Here is a 27272-nt window from a genome sequence, read left to right as displayed (position 1 = left end):
TACATAGTTTTACACATACAAAAATATCAACTTATTAACTAACATGCTTAGCGTATGTATAATCGTATTAAAGCAAACGTTGCTTGCAAAACCACCAAATTAAATTACCTATGTGTGGTTAAACACAAACATATAATATACCTACATTCCGTGAGATATTAAAGATTCTAGCACAGAACGGACATCGCTAAAAGCTAACGCTTTTTCTTATATCTGTGGATTTTAGCTAATAGTGACGTAGCATATCATAATGTTGCACATTGTTAGGTATTTAACCCGTTATCGATATCCAATTTGTTTAATTCCAAAGTAAAATATTCCTTTATTACTGCTGCTGTTTGGTTACATATAACATACCTGTTTATTCATAATTATAGGCCTGCCCTATAGATCTCTTCTTTTCTGTGTCCATTTTTGACCATTTTGAGATCTTTAAAACTATTTATATTAATTTTAATAAAGAACGTTTAAGAACTCCAATTAATCCTTATAAGCTTTTAAAAAATATTTTATGTATGAAATACGAGGTTTTAGTTAACATCCATCGTTCACCATTTTGTAGAAAGAGATTAACTTCATTTCTCACGAAGAGCCACGACCCATAACGCTTACAGTGAATCCGTTTTGCGCTTCAAGCGACAGTGTTGAACACAATGATGTATCTATTTAAAAAGCAATGCGCAAAATCGATTAGCAGTACGTTATGTTAACGGTAAATCACTTGTGCGTACCTCAATGGTAAGATTCGGTTACTACTTTATGCAGTGTCTAGATATTACTGCATATAAGTATGCAATTAAAATCCTTTTGAACTACTACAAACTTCGAAATCTCGATCAAAATTGTATCAAAGCTTTTGAGAAAATTGCGACTATACGTACAGACAAGTTGTCATCATCAGCCTTTAATGGCGCATTGAAAGAAAGAAAGAAAAAACATTTATTTAAAAAATTGTGCCATACACCACAATGCCTAAGTAAGCACTATTGTTGTGTCTGATGCTTCAACCACCTGATCAATTGAAAATCAAAACTAAAGTAGTTGAAGCATCAAAAACCACTTCGTTATGTTTGGCACAACCTCGAAAAAAGGTAACAGCTTAGCATTGCAGAGCAAGGCTTCTCTACGCTATGTAGGAGAAATATATAAAGCTTAGAACCTGCTCTGACGTTACGGCTTCTCCGTTATCAGAAGTGGAATTTAGTCAATTCGCCTTTATATACATATACTAGCGGCCCGGTACGTGCTTCGCTACGTATAAAGTGAAATAAAATAAACAAATCGGAACATCAAATTCATTTATTTAATCAAAAAAATATTTTATTTAAAATCGAAATCAATTGCTAGCTATTTACAACACACTTAATCCAAAACATTTGGATAAACAATATTTTTTGTTTTTCCATTTTGAGCATAAATAAACAAACGGCTGGGGGTACCGACTCTGGAACAGGCAACATATAACTGGCCATGTGAAAAACAATGTTCCTCCAAATTCACACCACAAACGTGAAGTGTTTGACCTTGGGCCTTGTTGATGGACATCGCAAATGATAAACGCACAGGATATTGTAAACGTTTGAACTCAAAAGGCATATCAGTTGGAATCATAGGTATACGCGGTATCAAAACAACTTCTCCTTTTGATTTACCAGTTAAGATCGTAGCTTCAATCAAATTTGGCAATAACTTTTTCAATGCCAATCTTGTTCCGTTACACAGTTTTGGTGGATTAATATTTCGCAATAATATAATCGAAGAACCAACTTTCAGATTCAAGCAATGCGGTGGCATACCAGCCGGCTCCAATGAATTTAAAAATTCAATTGGATAATTCATTGCCTCATCTTGATTCATAACACTGTCAATTGATTTATATTTCGTGACTACGCCTGGCAGTTTCGCTTGAATTTGAAAATTAATTGCATTGACATGAATGTTTTTCGGTGCTAAAATGGCGCGTTCTGTCAACCAATCATGATTTCTGTAATTCTGAACAATATTCGGAAAAACACATTCAATCAATTCATCTATCGATTGCGCAATTGTACAAAAATTGTTCGGTACAGCGATCAATCCGTTGGTTCTGTCGATTTGTATTTTGCCGTCACCAATTTCTAACAATTGTTTTGAGAACTCATGGGCAGCTGGATCATTTTGTAGGTGAACACGCATATTAATGTTTAGTGTCAATTTTTGTAGATATCTCCAAAGAACTGATGACTTCAAGCAGGCATTTATTTCATCAGCAGGAGTTGATCGAGGAATGACAGGCAATGTTTGACGAAAATCCCCTGAAAGTAATATCAAAGCACCACCAAAAAGCTGTTGATTACCACGTAAATCTTGCATTGTTCGATTGAATGCTTCTAGTGATTTTTTATTCGCCATTGTACACTCATCCCATAAAATAATTGACGTTAATCGCAGAACTTTTGCCATAGCAGAATTTCTCGATATATTGCAAGTTGGAGTTTCAATCACCTGTACATTCAATGGCAATTTTAATGCAGAGTGTGCGGTCCGACCACCTTCTAATAATGTAGCAGCAATTCCCGAAGATGCAAGTGCTAGTGCAATTTTCTGATCTGATCGAATAGTCGCTAAAATCAATGATATAACGAACGTTTTACCTGTGCCACCAGGTGCATCCAAAAAATATAATCCACCTGCATTATTGGAAACGGCTTGCATGATTGTATCATATACATGTTTTTGCTGAATATTTAATTTGGTTATATTCGATTGTACAAATAAACGCAAATCATTACAGTTGAATTCCTGCTCACGTTGCAATTCACGATCAAACAAATCATGCATGGGACGATTTGGTGCGGTCATACCCAATTGTACTAATGCTTTATTTGCAATCGTTAGACATATATCTTCAATTATTATCAAAGCTTCGTTGCACATTTCCAAGGTAATCAACAAATCAGGATTTCTTGCATGATGACGCATACGAATTAAAATATCTTCTGCCATATAATTTTTATATTTGTTCCATAATTCAAGTGGATTTGATGGCATACATGTCGATAATATAATGGCAAATAGCATTCGTATTTGTTGTGGATGAGCTGACGTAGATGCATCATTAAGTGTTGAATCCCAATGTGCATCATCCTCCAACAAATGCAAGAGTTGACATGCTTCACGATATGTTTGACACAAATGACCGTCGACTGTCCTTAATTCTTGAAATGATTTTGGGCCATTGACGTTAACTAATAGCAATCGCAAATAAAAACACTCAGCATTGTTTGGATGTACTGTATACATTCTCCCAATTGCATCTGTTTTGAAAATGCCTGAATGCCCATCGACTGCTGTTCCTTGTTTACGTCTTTGAAATTTTTTTGAAGACACATTCCATGTATAGTACTGAGGCACTTCGGAATATAACAAATTTCTAGCAAATGTATCAGTTTCGCATAATTTGAAAAAAGCTGTCAACGTAGTCGCTGGTGGGTGTGCTGCTCTTTCCAATGCATTTGCTTCATTAAAATAAATACGTTGGCCATTCTCAAGATGCACAGCTAAGTGAACAACCACAGGATGTCTTTCGTGCATTGGAAACGACAGAATCCTCCAGACAGCTTCATTACTACTAATATAGCGCCCCAGTTGATACTGAGTAATTTCATCATTTCTATTATCACCAGCTACACCGAAAACAGCCATATCGCTCCCTTTATTTACATACTTGCAAATATATTTAATGGATTTGACTGAATTACAATACTCCACATTTATATGAGCCTTGAATATTTTCGATAATAATGGACAATACGGAACCACCCAACGATTATCAACTTCAACGTCCTGGTTACGCATTCTAATGGTTGCCGTTTTGCCATTATCATTAGGTGATCTACGTCTATACAACGGATATCCGTCATTGCCCGTTATTGTGTCTGAAGTCAATTGTCTTGGGTATCGTTTCGAACACTTTCCATCAATCATACATGGCGAATTCATATTTAGTTCACCGCACGGACCATGTATCATGTTTTTAACGACAACATCAAATAACTCAGGATCAACAGTTTGATCAGGAATTTCACCTGATATAACGTTATCGATTTGATCCGGAGTTATTTTATTTACCAGCCAAATTAATATATGTGCGTGCGGCAATCCCCTTTTTTGCCATTCGATGGAGTACATATGGCAACGCACCTCTCCAAATACACGTAATTTCACAATTAAATCCATAAGTGCTTTCAATTTTCGCCGAAAAACACGTGCTGTAATGTCATGACGATCAGTTGTCGACTGGCCTTCAAATAAATTGTTCTTGATGTCATCCCACTGCGGATTACATGTAAATGTAATGAACAGATCCGGTCGACCGTATTTTCGTACATAAGACATTGCGTCTTGTGCATATTCGTTCATATGCCGTGGGCTACCAATATACGAAGATGGCAATATAGTTAAACGTCCGATGTCATTAACATTAGCATCATTCGCTATCGCATCTTGCAAATGAATATATTCTTCGGATCTTAATTTTGCTTGGTTGAAACGAATATAATTAAGACGTTCAGTCTCTATTTTGGCATACATATCAACGATGTACTGATGATATAGTTTACCACATTTTAAGATATAATTTTGTTCTTGTGGACGAATCATCAATCGATACGAATAAAAATTCATGGCACTAACTTTTTTCTGTATATGTAGACCTGAAAATAATTACAAAATGTGACTTTAGAAAGTTGTAGAAATGAAATGTCAACACACTAAAAATAGGTCAATTATTTACCTGTTCGTGGATCAATCATTGGTATATTGATATGGTAACCATCGTCACCTTTCCAATGCAATATTGGGTACTGTAATGCATCGTAACTACGATGAAGTTCCGAAACACGTTGCAATTGCTCATTTCTACGATGAAGTACAATATCACGGGATTGAAACTGATCACCAAGAATTACAATTGCAACCTCATCAATTGTTGGTGCATTAAATCGCCTTGCATGCTCTCCAAAAGGTGTTCTATCAGCTCTTATTACGATTTTGTGATTATCAGTTGGCATACGATCGAGAGCAATTTTAAACAATTGAACTAATGCGTTATGCTGATGGAAAAACCTTTGTAGCTCACGAATAATTTCTCGTCTTGTATTCGAAACAATTGCACAACGTTGATCCAATTCACGATTTTCATCACCAATAAAATAAATTTGCAAAAATTGATGATCAGCGTCGGGGTATGGCAATAACGAACCAGCTTGATGATAAATCTGGCCCTGAATCTGTAACATGTATACAATTTTAGGTAAATCTTATATCAGTTTTTTTTTAAATATACTTTATGCTTCAGATTGATACAAACATGGAATAATCCTGTTGAAGTATTTACCTTAAACGTCGGCATAAAATTATCTCTAATAATTTTAGTTGCACCAAAAGAAGTCATTTGAAATGCCGAATTGTATTGTTGAATATGACTCAGAAAGTGCTTCGACGCTTGCGATGTCCCAAAAATAAATGAATACAATGGTTCGGGTGGAGTTTCTAATGCTGGCAATCTCACTTTGCCATTAGCACAACACATGCCGGGCGTTTCACCTGGAAAGTTAGCCGCATCACAATGTGGACATATTGCGTCCATCATTCCAATGTATCCATACATACTATAATCAATCTGACTGTTGTAATTAAAAGCAGCACGCATCATTTCAGCCAAAACAGCACGACGTATTCGTGATGGCCGTGCAAGATTCAGTACAGGTACTGGGTTAACAAATCCATTGCGTGCATTACGTTCACGCTGCGATGCATTAGCTTGTGCGCGTTCATCTGCAGTCTGTGATCGTCTTAGTAATGCCACATCATTTGCATTACGCGTTCGCCGACCTATATTTGCTCGTCTGGCTGGTGGCATTTTTCCCGTATGCACATATGTTTTCGCTTAAAAATCGAAAAAAAAAATTAGAACAAAAAAAAAACAAATTCCCAAGAAGCTGTCGCATATGATGCCATGTGAAATCATATACGGCAACTTAGAAAAGTACACATAAATTCAGGACTCACCGTTTGTATGAATGCACTGCAAATGCAATTATGTGAAAAGAAATTTATCGCTGATAATATGATTTAATCAAACCACGTCCAAAATGAATTGACGGCATGAATGACATAACAACGTGCTTGTCCTGTCAACAAAACTTCAAAAAAGTTTCTGTGAAAAAACTTTCTATTGAATTCATTTATGACAAAAAATGTGACAAATGAGGAACCGCTCGACTAAAATAATAAACACAAAGAAATTTATCGCTGATAATATGCTTTAATCGAACCACGTCCAAAATGAACTGACGGCATGAATGACATAACAACGTGCTTGTCCTGTCAACAAAACTTCAAAAAAGTTTCTGTGAAAAAAGTTTCTATTGAATTCATTTATTACAAAAAATGTGACAAATGAGGAACGGCTCGACCGATTTTATGCAAACTTCACATAAACCATCTACTAAATATGCCGACCAAATCCTAAGCATTTGGTTTGGATAGGTGAGCCCGTTCTTGAGTTATGGAATTACAACGAAAAGTGGCATTGATTTTTATATATATAGACAAGTAGATCAAAGATCAAATATAGAACACCTTTGCATGCTAATTCTTATTTTAAATTATTAATTTTTAATGTTTTTATTTATTATTGTGTGCAATAAAGTATTTCTTCTTCTTTCCTTTTTTGAAGTCAACAAGGGCAGAGCGGTAAACCGTGGCCCAGCTTTTAGTTTCCCCGTCAACGCAACAAAGTCATCAAAATAAACAATCGTCTACAAGCGACGCCGCGACGGGCCTTTGATCTGACTGAGTGATGCTCTCACACTACTCCGGTGCTCCCTGCACTTGTGCACTGACATCTATCCTACTAATATATTAAATGTTAATATTTGGACGTTTATAATCACTCGGTTTTTTGAGGCCTCTTAGACTAGTTTTTGATTACAACAATGCCTGATAGTATGCGATGATTAGTTTTTAGTAAGAGCACGCTTGCCTAGAAGATGCCTTTTCACTTTTGCATTGAAAATGGAACATTTTTGGTATCGGAAAACACAGAGACCGCAGAGCGTTCCATACTTTATTTTTTTTTACATTGACGCCTCGCGGTTTTACGTACGTAGTTTCCGCTCATTTGAGAACACAGGGATAAAATAAAGCCCATGTTCATCAGAGTATAATATAGGATTGTAGGATGAAAGAGATTTTCAAAGCAGTCCAGTAAGGGGTTGTTCAATGCAAACAAACAAATAGACAAACAATCAAATCTTTCTTCTTTATAATATCCTAATTACAATATAACTTCATTGACACTGAAAATACGAAATACCATGTTTAATTTCAAACAAACGTATAAAGGTGTTATAAATAACTCTACATAATAAATTAATAAAAGAACTAAGGCTTTTTAATTTAAAATGGCGTCGTTTGCTTGTTAAAACTAAATTGAAATCCATCAAAACAAAGCACAAGTCACGCGTAAGTGTTAGTCAATTCATAAAAGCGGACACAACTTTACGAGCACTATAAATTATGTGAACGATTTAAATAGACGCTTGGGACTGGGAAAAAGTGGTGGAGTTGTGGCTATTTTAACTGGCCAGGTAATACCGCGGACGGAATCACTTTATGGTGCTTGTAAACGAGATGTATTGGTGGCCATTTTAGGTGTGCAGCTTTGGAAATAGAACAGAACTATGTTAGTCGAGTCGCGGCTGATGGTTTACGACTTTGAAACGTGTTAATGTTATACTATGACGGTGGCTATGTGTATGAGATTGTTTTAAACTAAATATGTTGAATAAATAAAGTACCCGCTATATGTGTGGTATTCTTGCTTGTATTCCCGTGGAAAGAATTTCTCTTAACCTTAAGTCGTTTGATAGTTACTTTTTAATTTTTAAAAATGTTTATTATTATTATTTTCTATTTTGTAAATATTGTTAACATTTTTAAAATGAAAAAATAAATAAATAAGAGAAACACAAATTAGGAGATAATGACTCTTAAACTGCCTTCCTGTACCTGGGTGGTTAGCCTCAAAGTAGGTAAGATTGACCGCTGTGGTTGAAGTTTTGTGAAATTTTGTTATCCTTCAGCCTGTTACAACCCCCTGTAGAATCAGGATTCTTGCTCTAATTTATACAAAACGGGATTTGGAGCTACACTACGCTGCTTCAAGTGGGTTGGTGGGCATAATTACATTTTATTGTAGTTTATCATTTTGTACAATGGTTGGCAACAGTCGAGCTGTGCGTCAGATACGGCCCCTACGCGAGTTAATTGCGTCTAACTAGGAGTAAATCTTCCGCCGGTGAAGATGCATAGTCGATGTCGACGAGTTGCATACTAACACTTTTGTTTTTAATCGACAATTAGATTCTAATTCAAAAAAATCAAAAATTCAAGCACTTTTGAAAAGTCAGGTAATATCATAATTCATTGAATCTAAAATTTAAAAATGAAAACCTGGACTTGTTTTTTGACACATTGCTTAAATTGGTGTGAGATAAAATTAGTAGAAGTAGAGCTCTTAGTGACAGAGCTCATGCGGGATAGTACTACAGCCATATCAAGCTAATAACGATGTTCATAACGCAATGACACGACGGATAAATAAACCGCGATTAGGTAACGTTTCCATTAAAACATATAAATATTTTCCCGCCGTACATCGTGCTTGATTTATAGACAAGGTGCCTTCAATGTTTTAGAGATCCGTATTCAGTTCACACTGTTCCCAAACCCTTTCCAAAAATATACCTATTAAAGTGAGTCATAATAAGTATATATTGTAGATGTATATATATTGTTGATTGCATTTATCAGTACAACTTACGAGTAGGCTATCGATAGGTAAGTAGGTACCTACTATACGTGTAACAAAAAATGTCACGAAATGTTAGCTGTTACTAGGTATTAAGACAAATTATTTATAAACAAATCTTACTAATATTAATAATTGTTACTATTTAACGCCGCAACTACTGAACCGGTTTGGCTGAAATTAGAAATGGAAACAGATTTTACTCTGGATTAACGAACAGGCTAATTTTCATCCCGGAAAAATACAAAGGTTCCGAGATATTTTTGATAAACTGAATTCCACGCGGAAGTCGCGGGCATCGGCTAGTGTTTTCATAAAGCATACGTGCTAGCAATTACTAGGTATTAAGTCAAATTATTTATAAAAAAATATTACAATAACAATTTAAATATGACAAATATTCTCGAACCATCGCTGTTACCTCTCGCTGTTGTCCAGTCTCTTTACATTTGAACTATTGAGTCTTCTGTTGTTGAAAAAAGATCTTAATAAAATATAATATACAGAACCAATCAAAGTAAATGCACAGATCAAGTCTCACCTACAATTATACGACGGGCATAATTCGGCACACATAATAAACAAAGTTCGGTCGTATTTATTTGCTCAACATATTTTTATTCCTCACACGTGTTCCGTTACAAGAAACGGGCGTTTCTTTCGCGAAACAACGAATTTATAATGGTTTTGAGTAAAGGTGATGTCTCACAGAGCGTATGTAAGCGAGCCGATACGTTTCAAAATTGAATCGGGCTTGTAATTCAAAGACTTCTAAAGTTCCTACGTGGTCGTGAATTCATTACTATGATATCATAAGAATGCTCCGAATCACTCAACGAGAGCGAGCTATGCTCCGAATATCTGTGAGTGATTAAATCATAAATACGGAGATTCGCAGAAAAACCAAAGTCACCGACACAACGAAGTAATTTCAGTTGCAATGGGCGAACACATAGTCATGGTTTTAAGTCCTGGCTATAAGAAAGAAAAACCTATAACCTAATATGTTCTTTAAGAAAAGAAAAGTCTATACGTTCTTTAAAGTCTTAAAGAAGGAAATTTCCAGTGAAAACTGAAATTGGAAATCAGAGCAGCGTAGTGGGTCTAAGTCAAACATCCCCTCTGATAATTAAATAGGCCTGACATGAAGGTGTGAGTCTAAGTGTGATTTAAAAATTATAGAATTTCAATGATTATATCATAACTAGCGGATGCCCGCGACTACGTCCGCGTGGAAATTAGTTTTTCTCAAACCTCTCGGGAACCATGGATTTTTCCGGGATAAAAAGTAGCATATATGTTAATCCAGACTATAGTCTATATCTACTTCAAATTTCAGGCGAGGCGTAAAAGAATAACTTTCATACCATCCAAACCCTCAGGTTTTCGCAAATCTCGGGAATCCAAGGATTTTTTCGGGATAAAAAGTAGCATATGTTTTAATCCAGAGTAAAATCTATTTCTATTTCGAGTTTCAGCCAAATCGCTTTAGTAGTAGCGCAGTTAGAGTAACAAACATCCAAACAAACGTATATCTATACAAACTTTCGCGTTTACAATATTAATAGGATAATAGTAGTGAAGTTCGTCGCAAACCGCATCGTGGGAACCGACTAACTGTTACAAGTTAGCTACGGCGGCGACGCCACGGTAGGTCAAGTTGTATATTTTATTTAAGAACATGTTTAAAAATATTATACGTAATTAATACTAATTACACTTTGCCATTCAAATTGAGAGACGTGATAGTCCAGTGGACACGATTTCTGCCTTCGATTCGGAAGGCACAAGTTCGAATTAGACCCGGGGCATGCACCTTCCACTTTTCAGTTACGTGCATTTAAAAAAATTAAAATATCACGTGTCTCACACAAAAGAACAGTGAAGAAACCTGCATACCTACTTGAGAATTTTCTAAATTCTCTGTGTGAAGTCTGCCAATCCTCATTGGGCCAGCGAGAAATTGTGCATTTAGTGTGAGCCTTATACTCGTAGTGGATTTTATTATATAATTTTCTTGTTTGACCGAACACAGAAATCGTTAGCTTTATCGTCATTATGGCAAAAAACCCATGCCACCACAACTAATGTTTTAGTAGGTATGGAACAGAAAATGCCCAATACCACATGAATGGAAATTACTAAAATAGTACAGTTATGAACTAGATTTCCTCATGTTACCTAAAAATCTGATAAAGCCTGACTGAAGCCAAATATCTTAATTGAGAGCTAAGGTATTTGAAGCTTAAATTAAGAGCATAAGCTTAAAACTTAAACTAAGAAAGGTTTGAAGTTATCCTGACCCATGTAACACAGACCCAGGGGTTCTTTGCAAAAGGTTACACTTTTCTGCTCGCCAGTACCGGTGAGAAGTGAAAGCGGCGGGGGCTGCGGGGAGGGGGGTGCGGTAAATTGAAGATGATTGTTGACAATTGCGCGCAATCGAGCTGTCGAGGTATTGTACTTACTACTATCTAATAGGTGTGTGCCATAGACATATTAATAACAATAGAAATGGCATGTTTTTGCCGCTACAGAAGTGACATCGACCTAGGGTTCAGGAACTAATTTCATTCATGACCATTGACCATACTGCTTTAGTGTACCTACTGATATTCATGGCGAGTCAGACAAATTGTGAACGTAGTGAAGGATAGTGGTTTTTCATTTAGTTTTCTAGACTTTGCTGTCCAGTAATATAAAATATACCATGAATTTTAATAATGTTGGTCATTCACCGTTGAAGCAAGTGGTACTTAGTTGCTTAAAACGTACATAATATAGAATTAAGTTGTGTTGGCCAATAAGAAAAATACCCGAAGTTTGCTTCCCAAGGACAAGAAATATGAACGCTATTACAATACAATATGAAAAACAGGTATAAGTTCACAACAGTACGTAATGTGGTCACTCGGGTCGTACATCAAACCTGCGACCATTACGGGGCTGGTATGAAAAAGCAACTCAAAACTAACTTTGCCTATTACCGTTCCATTGCCATTTCAACCTCGACCCCCGGAATATTACAAACGTTTACAACAATCTTTTTGATATCCATTGAGTTTATAGTTTCATACTACAACGATTAATTCTTGCAGAACTTTCAATGTACACCGTCCATATAAACACGATTGTATATTTTGCAGAAGTTTCCCAGAAAAACTTTTTGCAACTGATAGTGGTCAAGTATTGAAGATATATTTTTATTTGTTTCCAAACAAGGCTTTTATTTCGTTGCAGGTTTTTGTAAGCGACTTTTTCAGACATTTAAGTTAAACATAAAACTATATTAATTTATTTATTACAAAGGGTCTCTGTTACAGTTTTTTTAAAGAATCCACTAAAAATATTAACTTTTTCTGCCTTGCATCTCTTCTTCGAAACGGTGCGTGTCGCCACTTGCCAGATCTGAAGCTAGGTCGATTCATAAGATTGCTCAGGCTCAGTCAATCAGCGGGCGATAAAACGAGCTATGCTCAGATCAGAATATCTCTGTATGATCGAATTAGAAATGAAAAGATCCGCAGAAGAACCAAGATTACCGACAAAGCTCAAAGAGTCGCACAGTTAAAGTGGCAACGGGAACGGCACGTAACTCAAAGAGCCGATGGACGTTAGGATCGGTGATACAATGGCGACTCCACACCGAAAAGCTCATGGTCGACCCCTCTCTAGTGGACAGACGACATTAAGTGGGTTACAGGGAGCTGCTCGATAGGTGGATCAAGACTTTGGTGTTAAGCAGTCTATTTTAATAAATTAATTCAATGTTCAGAAGTCCTTACGAGCAGCCAGCATAATGTCCAGAAGTTATATGATGATGATGTTTTTCTCTTCGATCGGTTTATTGTCTCAGACACTCGCGTAGTCGTACTAGTTCTACAAGAAATGACTATCCGTTCAAAGTTAGATCGGGCAATTATTATTTTCTATGGACACCAGGTTGATGTGAGCATCCAAGATCCATTTGACATCATAAAATACCTCTGTTGTCTAAATTGATGGAACACACTGTAATTACTGGTGTATCGCTGCGTCTTTCTTCTATACACGCCAAAATACACTTTAAAATTATTCACATACAGTTGTTTGTGCATTAAGTTGTTAAGATCTTTGGGTTGTCAGTTTCGTAAGCTAAAGTCTACCATAAAATAATTGTTATAAAGTTTAATATTGCAAAGCGGTGTTGGTTGTTGATGCCAATTGTGTCTAAATAGCAATTGCGTCGCGGATGGCAACTGGACACCGGGATATGAAAGCAACAATAAAAGGTAGACCTGTCTTCTTGATTGGTACAGATGCGAGCTAAAGTGCTTCATTAGGAATTTGAAAAATAATCCTTACTTAGAGACCCTTCTTCTCATAAAGAGAGAGGTAAAAGAAGAAAAACTTTATTGCACACAATATTAAACAAATTAAAAATTAAAAAAAATATTAAAAATAAAAATTAGCATGTAAAGGCAGCCGCATTGCTATAAACAATCTCTAACAGGCAACCCCTGATGACAGGGCTTGCGGAGAAAGAGATCGTTCTCTTCGTGTCAATATGTCTTTCTTCCCGGGGATATGTTATTGAGCGGACCCTAGGCCTATGCTATAAGAGTACCGGTGCTTTCTTCAGAAATACCAGAATTGAGAGGCTTCTTGACGAAGTGACACAACCCAATTCACCCCCTACGAAGTCTCTTAAAGCAGATTTCCATCTGATATAAAAAAGTAATACACGCAGCAATGTGGCGGATTATACTTCACATGATTCTCATAGCTTGATTAACCCACCAGACAGGTTAGCCCGTAAATTGGATGACAAGGGCCACAATCCCATGAGGAGGGACGGAGCGCTCCAGTCATCGCCCCTACGAAGTTCAAGGCGGGTCGCGAGGTAAACGCACCTTTATTGCCCACAATTGGCCGCATCCGTCGACAGGTCTGAGGTCCGTGACCTCACGTACACTCGCACAGATAAAAGGTGTATATGGGTTATCGCGAACGACTATGTGCGTAAATTATATCAACATTATCTTGCTAAGAAACTTGGGTTCTTTACCTCAAAAATAAAAAAACGGGAAATTATGGGATCATTTTATAGTCCTCCTGCCCGTGGGAGAACACCCTTTATCTCAGGAAAAGTGCGTGGAGGAAAATTCCACAATTATTCAATTACCTAGGTCTATGTCATGTTGAGAAACGCTTTTCCGAATGCAAACTTAGACTGCAAGATGTAGTATGCGTTTAAGAACATATTCGAAGCGTAAGCTTCTATATACAATGATTATTATTATACTATAATAAATGGAGTTTAATTATATACAATTTTATGATATCTTTGTAGTGATATTTGACAACTGAAGAAAGCTTATTGCGTGACAATATCAGTTCCAACACTCGTATATTATACGATCATAAAATACGAGAACCTTTGCACTCAATGCTATCGCATTAAGCCGGGATAAAAGTAGGCATATCACGAGATCTGGCGACCGGAAATTAAGACACGGGGGCGCCCTCCCTTCCGGTTCCGCTCGGACGTCGGCACCTTACCGTGCGCGTCGTTCATCAGATGCTATCGGCCGCTCTGTATTGTCTGTTTGTTTGAGATTATACTTTATCAAGTTTTATGCATCTCTTTAATAATGGGAAAAAGGAAGTCAAGTGCATTGTTGCACATCTAAACCACTTTTATAGGAAAGTTCCACACATGCGAAGTCGCAGGCATTTGCTAGTTAATGTACAAACTAGCAAGCAATAGCTTAGGCCGGGCAGTTTCATTGTGGCGGCGATTGGCGGGGTTTAACGTGATCTTCGAGGAATGGGGGTGTAACACCGGCGACATTCAACTCCAGGCTGATCATTAAAAACAACCCATATTCGGCTTACTGTTCATCACGAATCTCCAATCAGAATTACAAGGGTTTATCCAATAGTCCACCACGTTGGCCCAATGCGTATTGGCATACTTCACACCTAAACAATTAAGGCAATTCTCAAGTATGCTGATTTTCTCACGATGTTTTAACCGTCTGAGAAACATGATATTTAATTTCATAAAATGAACATAACTGAAAAGTTGGCATTGCATGCCCTGGACCGTATATGAATATACGCCCTCCGAATTGCACGTGGAGGACACATCCTAGTGGATATCATGGCTCTGGCAGTTGATAGATATGCATCATATCGTGAGGACAAAGATGCAGGTGGTGACGACCCGCAAACATGATAAGACTGGCGACTGATGGAGCACTACTATAAATAAATATTAATAATATCTGGGATGTAAATTAGGACTCTACACTGTGCTCCCAGGACAAGCACATAATTTGCGAAGTGTCCCGGGCATGTTGGAGCGATCACCGCTCGCCCCCCGGCGGAGGGGAGGGGATATTGGAATATTTTTCATACAAACACGTCGCTACGTGGACACTTCTGCTTGATATAATATTGGTTCAGTTAAGCTGGGGTTACATTGCCCTTTCTTGCGAGTACGATTAACTGAGGCCTTCGTAAGTCTTAAACCGATTGATTCGTTGGTCCTAGACTGCTCTAGTGTTTAGCCTATGCATCTTCGATGGGCCTGAGTTCGAGTCTTAGGTCTATAGGCTATGAAAATTTCCGGTTTTTTTCAATTAGGAAATGATTTGTGTGCAGCGTCTTTGCTTCCAAACAGAATGATTTAGATGATGCTTTGTTAAACCGTAGAAATCAAATACATCTGTCCATCTATCTGTTAGTTGCACTTATAAATTATATATAAGCTCCAAAAGTAAGATGACAGATTCAAAACTAGAGCTCAAACCCCTTTCAAGCACAAGCCTAATGTTTATTGTAGCGTATAGACGATCATCTCTACAGGCAGACTCTAAGTCTGCTATAGAGTTGTGTTCACATTGAGAAACAAAAAATGGGCATATTTAGAATATTAGTCATGTTTAATAAAAAAGACCTACGCTGTTATAAAAAAATAAGGTGAAAAAAATTATTAAAAAAATAAGGCGAACCATAACACGGCGAATGTAAGCCTATAAACTAGGTAGGTGGTGTCGCGAGTGGCCGCCGGCGGTCAAACTTTATATATTTTATATGTTTCGGCTCACCGCGCCGCATTTATTACGCCCCGCCCGCCCCCTCAGCACCCGCCGCCCGCCCGACGGTACTTTAAAAAATCTCTAGAAAGTTCGTCATATAAAGGTGTCCTAAACCAACAAATAACATTGAAATGTGTGGTCATAACCGTGTAATGTTGTTATAGCAGTTTTCCATGCGGATATTTTTACAGTTAGGTAATTTCTTTTATTAAATAATAGGTAATTTTATTATTAAATATTTATTATTAAATATAGGTATTAAATAATAGGTAATTAAAAAATAGAATAATATATTATTAAATAATAAATAAAAATTTCAAATTCAACCGACTTCCAACTCTAAAATTAACTTAAACTAAAAAGCAAAAATAACATCTTACCTATGTGCTACCTTCTGATCAGTTTGAAGGCGGTGCCAATCTAGTGTCATGTTTTAATTAACCGTTTCTGAAAAACCACAGAAATTAAACGGCATGAATTAAAACATCACTGGCTTGGCACCGCCGCCAGCGTATTTTAAACATATACTGACTTGGAAACGTAATTGGCTGTTAGTTCATAACAGATTATTTGGAGTTATGATAAAATCTGGAATAAAAACTTTCTTTTAAATTGCGAAGTGTGTACTATATTGGTTGCTTATTCACACCGCAAATAATGAACGTCACAATTTCAAGTGTAGATTGTGTAGAACACACGGGCAAAGTGACGTTCAATAATACGAATGAATTAATTACTCAGAGACCGTATTACATACATAGTGTTTGAAAACCAAACCCTTCACAGACTGTGTATCCATTTGGGTTTAGATATTACAGCATAATGTAGCGTTTTGGAGTAATTGTTCTTAAATAAAAATCGGGATATTATAACTCTCAAAAGTTGTCTACATGAGCCTTTCATAAAGGTAGGTTCTACGCTAAAATGGAGTATATTTGATCCCCAAAAACCCTTAGTTAAAGACATATCGTGCAGCCGCGGGCGTCCGTTTTACGAGCTCCCCTCATCCCTTCCTCACCTTGGCGTCTTAATAAAGTGCCACGTGGCCGTAACCGTCATCTGCCAGATATGTGATACGATATCATTCGCTTGACCGTAGGGTGCAACGACCTGAGTATATAGATAAGTAACTCTCAGCCTTACATTCAACGCGCATACCACTGCGCCACGCAGATCGTCAAAAACCTTCCCCATTGACTGTGATGGACCTGCCAAAGCATAGCTTTAAGCAATGTGATAAAAAACATTTACTTAGTCCAGGTTACTACAACATTGATGAGTTTCTTAAGGATAAAGGCGCTTGGAGGCCATTGGATCATCTTCCACCTCCACATAGAATGTAAAAGTATAAGAAATTGTAATGTTATCATCAATTGTAAATTATAATACTGTATGATTTTTTTTAAAAAGACAAACTGTTGAGTTTCTTGCCAGTTTCTTCTCAGCAGAACCTGCCTTCCAAACCGGTCGTAGAATCTTTACAAATAGTCAACTGAAGTGTCAAGATTGCTTGTAAACTGAGCCTACTTGAATTAAATGACTTTTGATTTTCATTTTGCAAAGTCCAACGCTTATCGTCTAAATAAAAAAACCCTGAATTCAAAAAATAAGATTATTTATAAATAATTAAATTAGTTTTAAATATAACACAATAAATAGCAAAACGGTACGCAATCTGCGAGTAAATACGCAATCAAATGAAACGTCGAAGGAGGAAGGTGCGCCAAAGTGGAGCGCACATATATTGTGTAACATTGGTTTGTTTATTTCAATTTCTAATGTTTTTTACATCTTTTAATCCTGTGGAAAAACAAAGGAAATTTAATTATTGAAACTTCTTTTAAATATTACACAATAAAAATCAAAACGGTACGCAATCTGCGAGTAAATACGCAATCAAATGAAACGTCGAAGGAGGAAGGTGCGCCAAAGTGGAGCAATAGCAGCAATAAAACGAGCGGCCACCGTCCGCCGGCGACATGTGGTCGACCACTTGCATTTTTTAAAAATAAAATTTGCATACGTTTAGGGCCCCGCACGGAGACGTTTTTGAGCAATATGAAGCCATAAGGAGGGGTTTAGAGCACATTCTGGCGGCTTAAACTCTTTGAGATGGCTTTAATGAAATTGTTTTTCTGGTTATTGGTGTTTTAAAATTTTATTGTCCCCTCGGGCCAAGCTTTTACATGTGGAAAGATGTTTTTGATTTGTTTTAATTGGATATTTAAAAACATGTTGTGTATGAAAACTTCATCTCATATTGTCTAGATTTATCTAGCTACCTACTCGTAAGTCAGACGCCAATCTTTCTAAGCGTTTACGCGATAGCTTTTATTTTTTAATTGATTTAAGAATCAATTAACGACTGAATTGTAATTAATAATCTAGCCCATCTGCTTATTTTATCGTTTATAACATAACTAGCGGACGCCCCCGACTTCGTCTGCGTGGAATTCAGTTTTTCACAAATCCTGCGGGAATCATGGATTTTTCCGAAATTAAAAGTAGCCTATGTATTAATCCAGCGTAAAATCTATTTCTATTCCAAATTTCAGCCAAATCGCTTCAGTAGCCGCAGCGTAAAAGAGTAACAAACATACTTACACACTTACACAAAAACTTTCGCATATACAATATTAGTGTTGTGTATAATTATATACAATAATAATGAAATGAAATTCAGATTTAGATCTCTAGTATCATTCCTGTACATTCAAGTAGAACATTATAGAATTTAAAATGTTCTCGTGTATTCCCTTATTGATCGATTTTTGATAGTCTTATGAGATACATGGGTGTGAATGAGTCATATCTAGGTGTAGTTTTTCTGTCCGTTTATATGAACAATTAAACCACCCTCCTAATGATTATCTAAAAATAGCCCCCTATAATGGAGCCGACGATCAAAAGATGTCTCAGTTAATATGAGAATACCACTCAGTGCTGCTATTTTGGCCCCCTTAAAACTAATCACCGAATTAAAAGGCCCTTCCACACTGGCCTGTGAAAGAGACGCCTTGCCGTTCACACGTCTGTCATTCCTCTGCACTTTAAAAACAAAACCTCGACGCGGCAGAGGAAATGTGGTAAGGGTTGTCGACATTCAAAATATGACTACGAATATACTTAATGATAACGGCGATGGGTTATGTTGAAGCTAGTGGTGTTAATTACTTGGAGCACATGCTATGTCGTCGGTCCTAGTCTTTGACATTAACATCTGACAGGGATAATTATACCGCATTGGAAAAGATTTTTTGCGATTGTCGGATAAATTAGGTACATTGTCATTGATGTTTAAAACATATTGTGTTCTGGAGTGGAGAGCACATACCAGCACGCGCAGTGTAGGATGCCCTCCAGCCAGATAGTCCGACGACATTAAGAAGGTAGTGGGAGTGGCTGGATGACGAAGGCGGAGGATCGTGTGCGGTGGCGCGCTCTCGGAAAGGCCAGCAGTGGACTGATACAAATTGATGATGACATCAATTTAAATAGCACGAGGTAGAACAATAATAATTAACTGCTTATGATTGCGAAGTGATTTAATAACTCCCCACTATTGATCACGTGGTCTCTCTAAAGTAAAACTAATAGTTTAAAGAACCAGTTCTCTAAGCTATTCGTTTTACTTCAACTATATTTTAATTATATGCATATTACCTAATTGTAAAATTATATTGTTACCTAAAAAGCATAAAATACTTTTTGTCTTTTAGTCCTGTAACAGCTATTATGAGTTTATTAAAGATAAAAGGTGGTAACCCTGATAACCATATTCCACTTAGTAAGAAAAATGCTCCCGTAAATTGAACTCTATGCCCATCGTAATAAGGATGTGGAAACCCATGTAATGGTGTGTCCATTTCCATGTCTCCCACGGTGTTATTTCTAAACGGTGTTATTTTTAAAGTATATTGTCACCATCGACTGCCGTTTTTACGATTTTATTGTCCGATGGTAGGTAAATGTAGGTATTAAGATAGATACATACTCTGGACTTAAGCTATTCATGTTGAACTAGAATTTGTATCTGGTGAATGTGAATCTGGGAAAATCTAAAATTTCCATATTTTTATTTTATTTTATCATGCACTTATGCACTTATTAGTGTTTTGACCCTTTTGAAGCACTAATAAATACATAATCAAATAAATAAGTACATAATAAAAGGGTCAAAGAACTCGAACAAGCGAGGTCATTGACCTCACATTGTAAGTAAAAATGATTACGAACAATTATTTTTACAATGCAAGTACGTTAAACGTACAATTACCAAAAGTACAAATTTACAAGTACTTTTGGTAATTGTTCGTTAAACCTGTTTTCCGTACAAGAATTTTATTGAAATTAGGTATGAAAAGAAAATGTTTTTGATAAAATTAATAATCAAACATGAAATCCGGCTGCATAATGTTCAATGGAAATTATGGAAGATGGAAGTAATTATAAGCTTCAATAGCTCAACGGCAATGGCGACGGACACATCACCGAGAGGTGGTTCGATCGCGCCCGCTAGACTATTGTCGTACCCACTCCTAACATAGCCTTATCCTACTAATTGGAGGGGATAGAGTTATGTATGATTCTTTAAGGACCACTATCAGATGGACGTCCACAGCTGGACATAGGTCTCTTAATTAGACTTCCAAATATCACGGCCAGCATCCAGCGGCTTCCTGCAACCCACTTAATGTCTTCGGTCCAGTTATTGAGGAGTCAACCAACACTGCGCTTTTCGGTGCAGGCTCGTCATTCCAGCACCGGACCCCAACGTCCACCGGCTCTTCGAACTATGTGGCTTGCCCATTGCCACTTGAACTTTGTGATTCGCTGAGCTATATCGGTGACTTTGTGTACGGCAGTGAAACACCGCCAACTTGCCAACTCCAGACTGAGAAGAATTACTGAAACTTTAAAAAAAAAAGGCAATCTCTACTTTTTAATAATAGAGAGCTTTTGTTTTACTACAATGAACACATAATGCGGTATAAATTGTAGCGCGTTTACCTAGATAATTCCTATTCACTCTTGTCTTGAAAGTATTAAAATTATTTAAAAGCCTTACCCAAGTGTCGAATCCAGGACTTTGTAACTTCAAGCCACGGCTATCCAATTAACAAGGCAGCATTATTTTATTTCACAAAAACATACCACAAATACAGCTAACCATAAAATTGCCTAATTTTTCAGAAGCTGAAGAGTTGAGATTGAAGTCAGATAAAATGGTTATCAACGAATTGTATAAGTCAGAATTAATGAAGCGACACTTTTTTTATATCCAACATGACTACGTCATTACCCCACACTTCCCCGCGCGTTTCACACCATGACCATGTGTATCAATCGCGTAAGTACATCATCACGTGCATTCACCTCGGCTTTTTATTACGTTTTCTTATTAAAAAATATCTCTTATTTGTTTCATTTCGATTCGCAGGCGGTCTACACGTGGCGCCACCCTTTAGACCTGCCATACACAAAAACCAACTTTAAAATTATGTAAATACAGTTGATATTACATTGTAAATAGTTAAATTAAAACTGTTAGGTCGCTAGCCGTTAAATGAACATGAGCGACGCGAATACGTTTATGTGTGAGTTGGGAACACCTGGACCTTTTAGCATTTATTTGGATTCGCGGAATTTGATCGTCGTAAAGTCTACGGCCACCCAGCGCTGGGCTTTGATGGGAGGAATGTACTGTACTTGGAGACTGTAATTCATTTGTAATTGGTTAATAACTTCCTCGTAATGGGCAAAGGAGTAAAGCTACTCCTATTATTATTAAATTAGATACCTACTACTGTATGTTGTATTGTTTGTGGCTTTGCTAGTCTAGTGATTAAATTGATCAATTATAATAATATTATAACAGGTTGTAACTGTCAGAATCCCAGGTTGGATTTTGATATTTTTCTATATGTCATTTGTTTTTCTATTTTCCAACACTTAGTTTCTAAAAGTCAGTACGGAATTAGAAAGACGGTGTAATTAACCCAGCGACTCGCAGCGGCAGTAACCTATCAGATACTAATCAAATAGTCCAATATTATCACCCACCGTGCAAACCCGAGTCACACTATTTTTGAAGTTTTGTTCTGTAAATTTTATCTTTGCCACGATACATATCACCAGAACAGACCTAAGATAATATAGAAAATTTTAAACCCTAAATAGACCTGAGCAGTGGTAATCGTACACAGGACAATTTTGTTTTATTCTTTACATAGTAAAGTACCTGATAGTACGTGCTGATGCAATATAAGATAGAAGGGGGATAACTTGTTAAGAGGAGGATGAAAATCCACATCCCTTTCGGTTTCTACACGACATTGTGGCGTGGCGTGTATTTCATAAATGCAAAAATACTTTGCCTACCCTAAGGACTCAATACACAGTAGGGACCTATGTTGGAGCACAGAATGCACAAGCACAGAATGGACAAGATTTTTCCAAATTTTACCTATACTCATAGTGCATACCCTAGTTAAAAACACTTATTGGATTGGGCTTACCAGGATTTGGATTTACCAGGATTGGGCAAAATTGGGCTTAGTTTTCCCCAATCCTGACTGAAGTATAACGTTAATGTCTCGTAGGTACGATGTTAACGAAACGGGCACAGATAATAATAGCTTGTGACATTTGGTATTAGCGATGAGTGCTGAGATAATGAAATATAAGGCCGAGATTCACGGGCAATTAATCACGCGCGTCAAGCGGCGACGCGCGCTAATGAGTCGGTGGAAACACAACATGTCGACCTAGCTTTAGTGGAAAAAATATTAATGAGAAAATATTACACTAAAATAGAAAAATGGATTAGCCCAGGTATTCAGAATTTAGTTAACGTTTTTGATTAAAATCTGGGTGAATTTAAAACAAGTTGGGCATATTTTGACAAATTAAACAAAGTTATATATGACACCAAAAAGCGCAGTGTTGGTCGACCCCCCACCGGGTGGACTGACGACATCAAGCGAGTCGCAGGTATCCGCTGAATGTAGGTGGCTCAGTATTGTCACAGTATAATATCTACTGTGGTATCGTGATGTTTGGAAGTCCCAACACAAGGCCTATGTCCTGCATCGTCCATCGGCTGATATAATGATGATGATGATATTGACAACTTTATGTAAAACAGTCACAAAGTAAATTCTTTCATCATTATTTTTCGATTGGTTGATTGAAGTCTTTCACTGAGTTTTGGGAATCTTTAAAGCCTCCAATGTAACTTTCCTTCTATATACTTTCTCAGATGGTTTAGTAAAACCCCTTTACTTGAATTTATTCACTAGAAGTATGTAAATACAAAAAAGAAATACACTACTGTTGAGGTTCTTTTCTTCTGTTTATTCTAATTAAAAACATATTCTTTCTTTTAAAAAATATCTATTAAAATATTTTCTTTTCATGGATTAGGTAAATCTACAAGATTTTCCATGCACATTATACAATATTGTATAAAAATTGGCCGCCACTCAAATATGAAAATGTTGTTGTTATTAACATAAACTCAAAATAATCTCTCCCCCTGTCCGCAAAAGACGCGCTAATTTTCATAATTTCCGTACGTATAATAAACTAATCATAAAGAATTCAACGCAGTTCAACATAATATTGTTTTCCACATAAATGTCGTCGGTAATCCTCGAGTAGTTGGTGAAAAATTAACAGGTTTTCTGCACCGAGAGACGGTGGTAATATTCACTATGGATCAGGCGTTTACAATTGTAACATACTTTTTATTTCATAATCAACCTCTTTAAACGGCCCACTACAGTGGCTTCCCAACAGGCTTCCCTTCTTATAGGAAAGGGATATGTAGTTTAGACCCATCACTTTTGCCTTTTTAATATTTTATTTTTTAACCTTTTGGCTGGTGGGAGGCTTTGGCCGTGGCTAGTTACCACCCTACCGGCAAAGACGTACCGCCAAGCGATTTAGCGTTCCGGTACGATGCCGTCTAGAAACCGAAAGGGGTGTGGATTTTCATCCTCCTCCTAACAAGTTAGCCCGCTTCCATTTTAGACTGCATCATCACTTACCATATGGTGAGATTGTAGTCAAGGGCTAACATGTAAAGAATAAAAAAAAAACCTTAATTCTGGTTTTAGTGGTACGCTTCGGCGTCTCGATAATCTTACATTTCTTACATACACTTACATGTACTTACTGCAACTTATATTTTATATGTTAGCATTGCCATATGGTATGACAGCTCGTTACTTTTATATCCATCATTGATCATGACTTTGAGGTATTGTTTTATCCACTTTTTGTACAACCCTAGTCATTTAGATAAGTAAGCGGCATCTGATTTTCCTTCACCAATGTACACACATGAGAAGAGTCATCCTACAGTACGTTGATAAGCGTAATATACCTACTTTTAATATCACCATGTTGCATCTTAGTAACATAAGCTGATCGATGACGATCATACGAGCTTTATCAGAAATAGCTCTGCTACTATTATATATTTTGTTTTCACAACATTGAAACTGTACGTTTGTCTCTTGGAGTATGTGGACTACCGACAACAGGTGTGAGCCGAGCGTGTCGTCTAAAAAGCTACATTAGTCACCGTCGCCGCTGGAGGTGGGATGTATGTTACACTGACTTTTTTATAGAAAACCTCGCTTCTACTGCGCGGTATTTCGTTCCAGTGGCTCTTTGTCTATTTTTAGTTCGTAACGTTCTCCACATCGACATTCTTTATTTAAAAATCCTAGAAAATACACACAAAAGTCAACAACCAATCACATAATTTATAACTTTAATGATATCTTTTTAAAAAGCTTTGTTGAAATATAAAAAGTCAAGTTTATCTACCTACAATCATATAAAAATATTTTTTTAAGCGTGTCTTAAAAAAATTAATATTAATTTATTAATAGTGTACGGTGTCTAATTGACGCCCTCCTTCGATTTCAATCAATAAGGTTATTTTGGCAGGTATGGGAAAAGGTCGCAAATTATAGTATAATTTCACTCTCTCATACCAATCACCCAGTTTTTAATCGGGATCTTAAAACTTTTGTATAAAAGAAATGTGTCTAATAAAAGTGGCTGTTGGCACTTGCACAATGCAATGAATTTTCAACATTAATGCGTTACAAATTGCATCAATACTTGCAACTGTAATCACTACAAAACTATCTTTTTCTAACACCATTCCCGAGCATTTAGTGTAAAATAAATATTCTTGAAACTTTCATTTTGTGGACGAACCTGAAGTGAGTGATGGGGAAAATTGGGTAATATTTCCCCGTCACTCACTACCTCAAAGCTGGGAGAACATAAGGCAACGAGTAAATAAACGGTGAGATCAGAGGCGCTCGCGCACCGCCGCCGATGACGGGCTAATGCGTTGACGTTGACGCTGCCACAGTGCGAACAGACCCCGTGTTTACCTTTACCATAGAGTAGCTACACATAGAACTTTTTATAATACGTTTGGTTTACGGTGCGTTGCATATTCATTCTAATATAAGAACCTCGTAAGTTCCACTAGATACTGGCAGCTGGAGACCGTAGTGTTTTTCCAAACCACCACGGTCCAAACCTACCTATCAGATCTACGAGTAGGTATGTCCAGCAGTGGATAATGATGATGATGATGAGGATGATAAGAATATTAATTCAGTGTTATGGTGTATAATATACCAACCACTGGCTAACCATTGGACCAACGAGCCATGGGATTTTTTTCATTTTCATAAATAACTTTTTTAATCTTAAATATAACTAGCGGTAATATTGGGTCTAGAATTAAGACCTGGGTTCCACAATCAATAAAATAAATTGAGTTTTTTGAAAAACTTGGCATTTTAGTAGTTCCAGAAAAATCTTTTTCCTTTTTCAAAATACCTCTGTTACATTAGTAACCTATCCCATTTGCGTGGTAACCAAAAAAAACTACACGAAAAATATGTTTACAGAGTCGTGAAAGTTATCAATACGTCTGTTTGGGAGTGGAAGCGATTTTTGAGTGATCCCCTCACGTGATTAATGCACCTACGTCGGATATTGGCGCCGTGCCAGCGTCCGACGCCCGACGCGCGTTGGCGTTGGTCCGACGCGCCCAACGCTCGGCTAACGCGGTAACTTTTAATAACTGATGTTAGAAAAACAATCAATCCACCCATATTTAACCGTTCCATTTTTAAACACAAGTTTTATATTGTGTTTGTAGTTTCTTCACCGTAATGTTTTAATTAATGGTGTTAGGAAAATAATCAATCCGGTTTTATGGTGTAATCGTTTTTCCATGATTTTCTCTCTTTCACTAACCACCTGAAATTGTTTTTGATTCGAATGTCTGAATAGCGGTTTATTATTTATTTTACTTAGGTAATTTATATGGATTGGAAGAAATATGATTGTTACTCATTTACGCCATAACTATTGAACTAATTTAACTGAAATTTGATGGGAAGTATATTAAACCCTTCTTTTATCGGGATTAGTGAAAAACAGAATTTTGCGGAAAAAGTCGCGGACGTCTGCTATTACTCACTATATAAATCAATAAAGTATGCATTTGTAGAAAAAAACTCTTTCCAAACCCATCAGTAGTATATTTAGAAAATCATGGCCATTACACATTTGTTAAGTCAGATAGCAAATACATAACTCCCTTATTTAAAGTCGGCTAAATGAAATCTAACAAAAGAAAAAAATAATAAAAGTCAAACTATCTAATGGAATTGGACCAAAAGCATGAGTTACAACGTCACCAAGTCCCAATATGTTAATAAAGCGATAGAATGACAGAGCACCATCGCCTCATGGTGGAGGAGTATGATATATGCCGTCCGCCATAAACAAGCCGCCATAGTATCCATTGTTATTAACTAAACGGTTCCGGCTCACCATATTCCCGTCCGCCATATTTCATGTCGCGGATCTATTTGCCTCGAGGCTTCACTGTATTTTTACACGACTTACACTTGACACAGATAAAGTGTCACAGTATGATAACACATCTTTATCGGTAATGTGCTCTCCCGAATCATGTACACGTGACTTCTACCTAATCTAACCAGATGGTAAATAAACAGTGAAACATTTTACACATCCTACTTAATACTGTCCGCCATAAACTTGAGCAATTGCCTCGTTTGCCTTCGAATACACCAGCAACCAAGTTTTTGCAGTCAGGACATTTTTGCACCATATGTTGCTTGGCCGCGAAAATTAGCAGCAGGGTTACCTATTATGTTTCCGAATGTGCTTCTTTACGAAATTTTTACTACTATTAAAGATACTTGCAAAATAGTTTTCCTTGTTTATAATCAGAGAAAAGCCACCAATACCCAACT

General features: G+C 36.9%; 1 protein-coding gene across 1 annotated transcript; it reads right to left on the bottom strand.

Annotated features, from left to right (window-relative positions):
* Positions 1-1316: 1316 nt before the first annotated feature.
* On the bottom strand, positions 1317-5370 carry LOC128198563 (uncharacterized). The gene is made up of 2 exons (XM_052884653.1): positions 4775-5370; positions 1317-4694 (listed from the first exon to the last, which is right to left on the bottom strand). The coding sequence occupies exons 1-2, from the start codon at positions 5277-5279 to the stop codon at positions 1363-1365; spliced, it is 3837 nt and encodes a 1278-aa protein (XP_052740613.1). The 5' UTR covers positions 5280-5370; the 3' UTR covers positions 1317-1362.
* Between the last annotated feature and the right edge of the window lie 21902 nt (positions 5371-27272).

The sequence above is a fragment of the Bicyclus anynana genome, chromosome 12 (genome assembly GCF_947172395.1).
Source record: "Bicyclus anynana chromosome 12, ilBicAnyn1.1, whole genome shotgun sequence".
Taxonomy (NCBI): domain Eukaryota; kingdom Metazoa; phylum Arthropoda; class Insecta; order Lepidoptera; family Nymphalidae; genus Bicyclus; species Bicyclus anynana.
Note: the sequence above shows the minus strand (reverse complement) of the source record. Positions and strands in the feature narration are given on the sequence as shown.

What these genes read in the sequence shown, in the direction of transcription:
- LOC128198563 (XM_052884653.1), bottom strand. Translation starts at nt 5,279, where the DNA reads ATGTTACAGATTCAGGGCCAGATTTATCATCAAGCTGGTTCGTTATTG. An exon ending in AATGATTGATCCACGAACAG is followed by an intron (nt 4,695 to 4,774) that starts GTAAATAATTGA and finishes AATTATTTTCAG; the next exon opens with GTCTACATATACAGAAAAAA.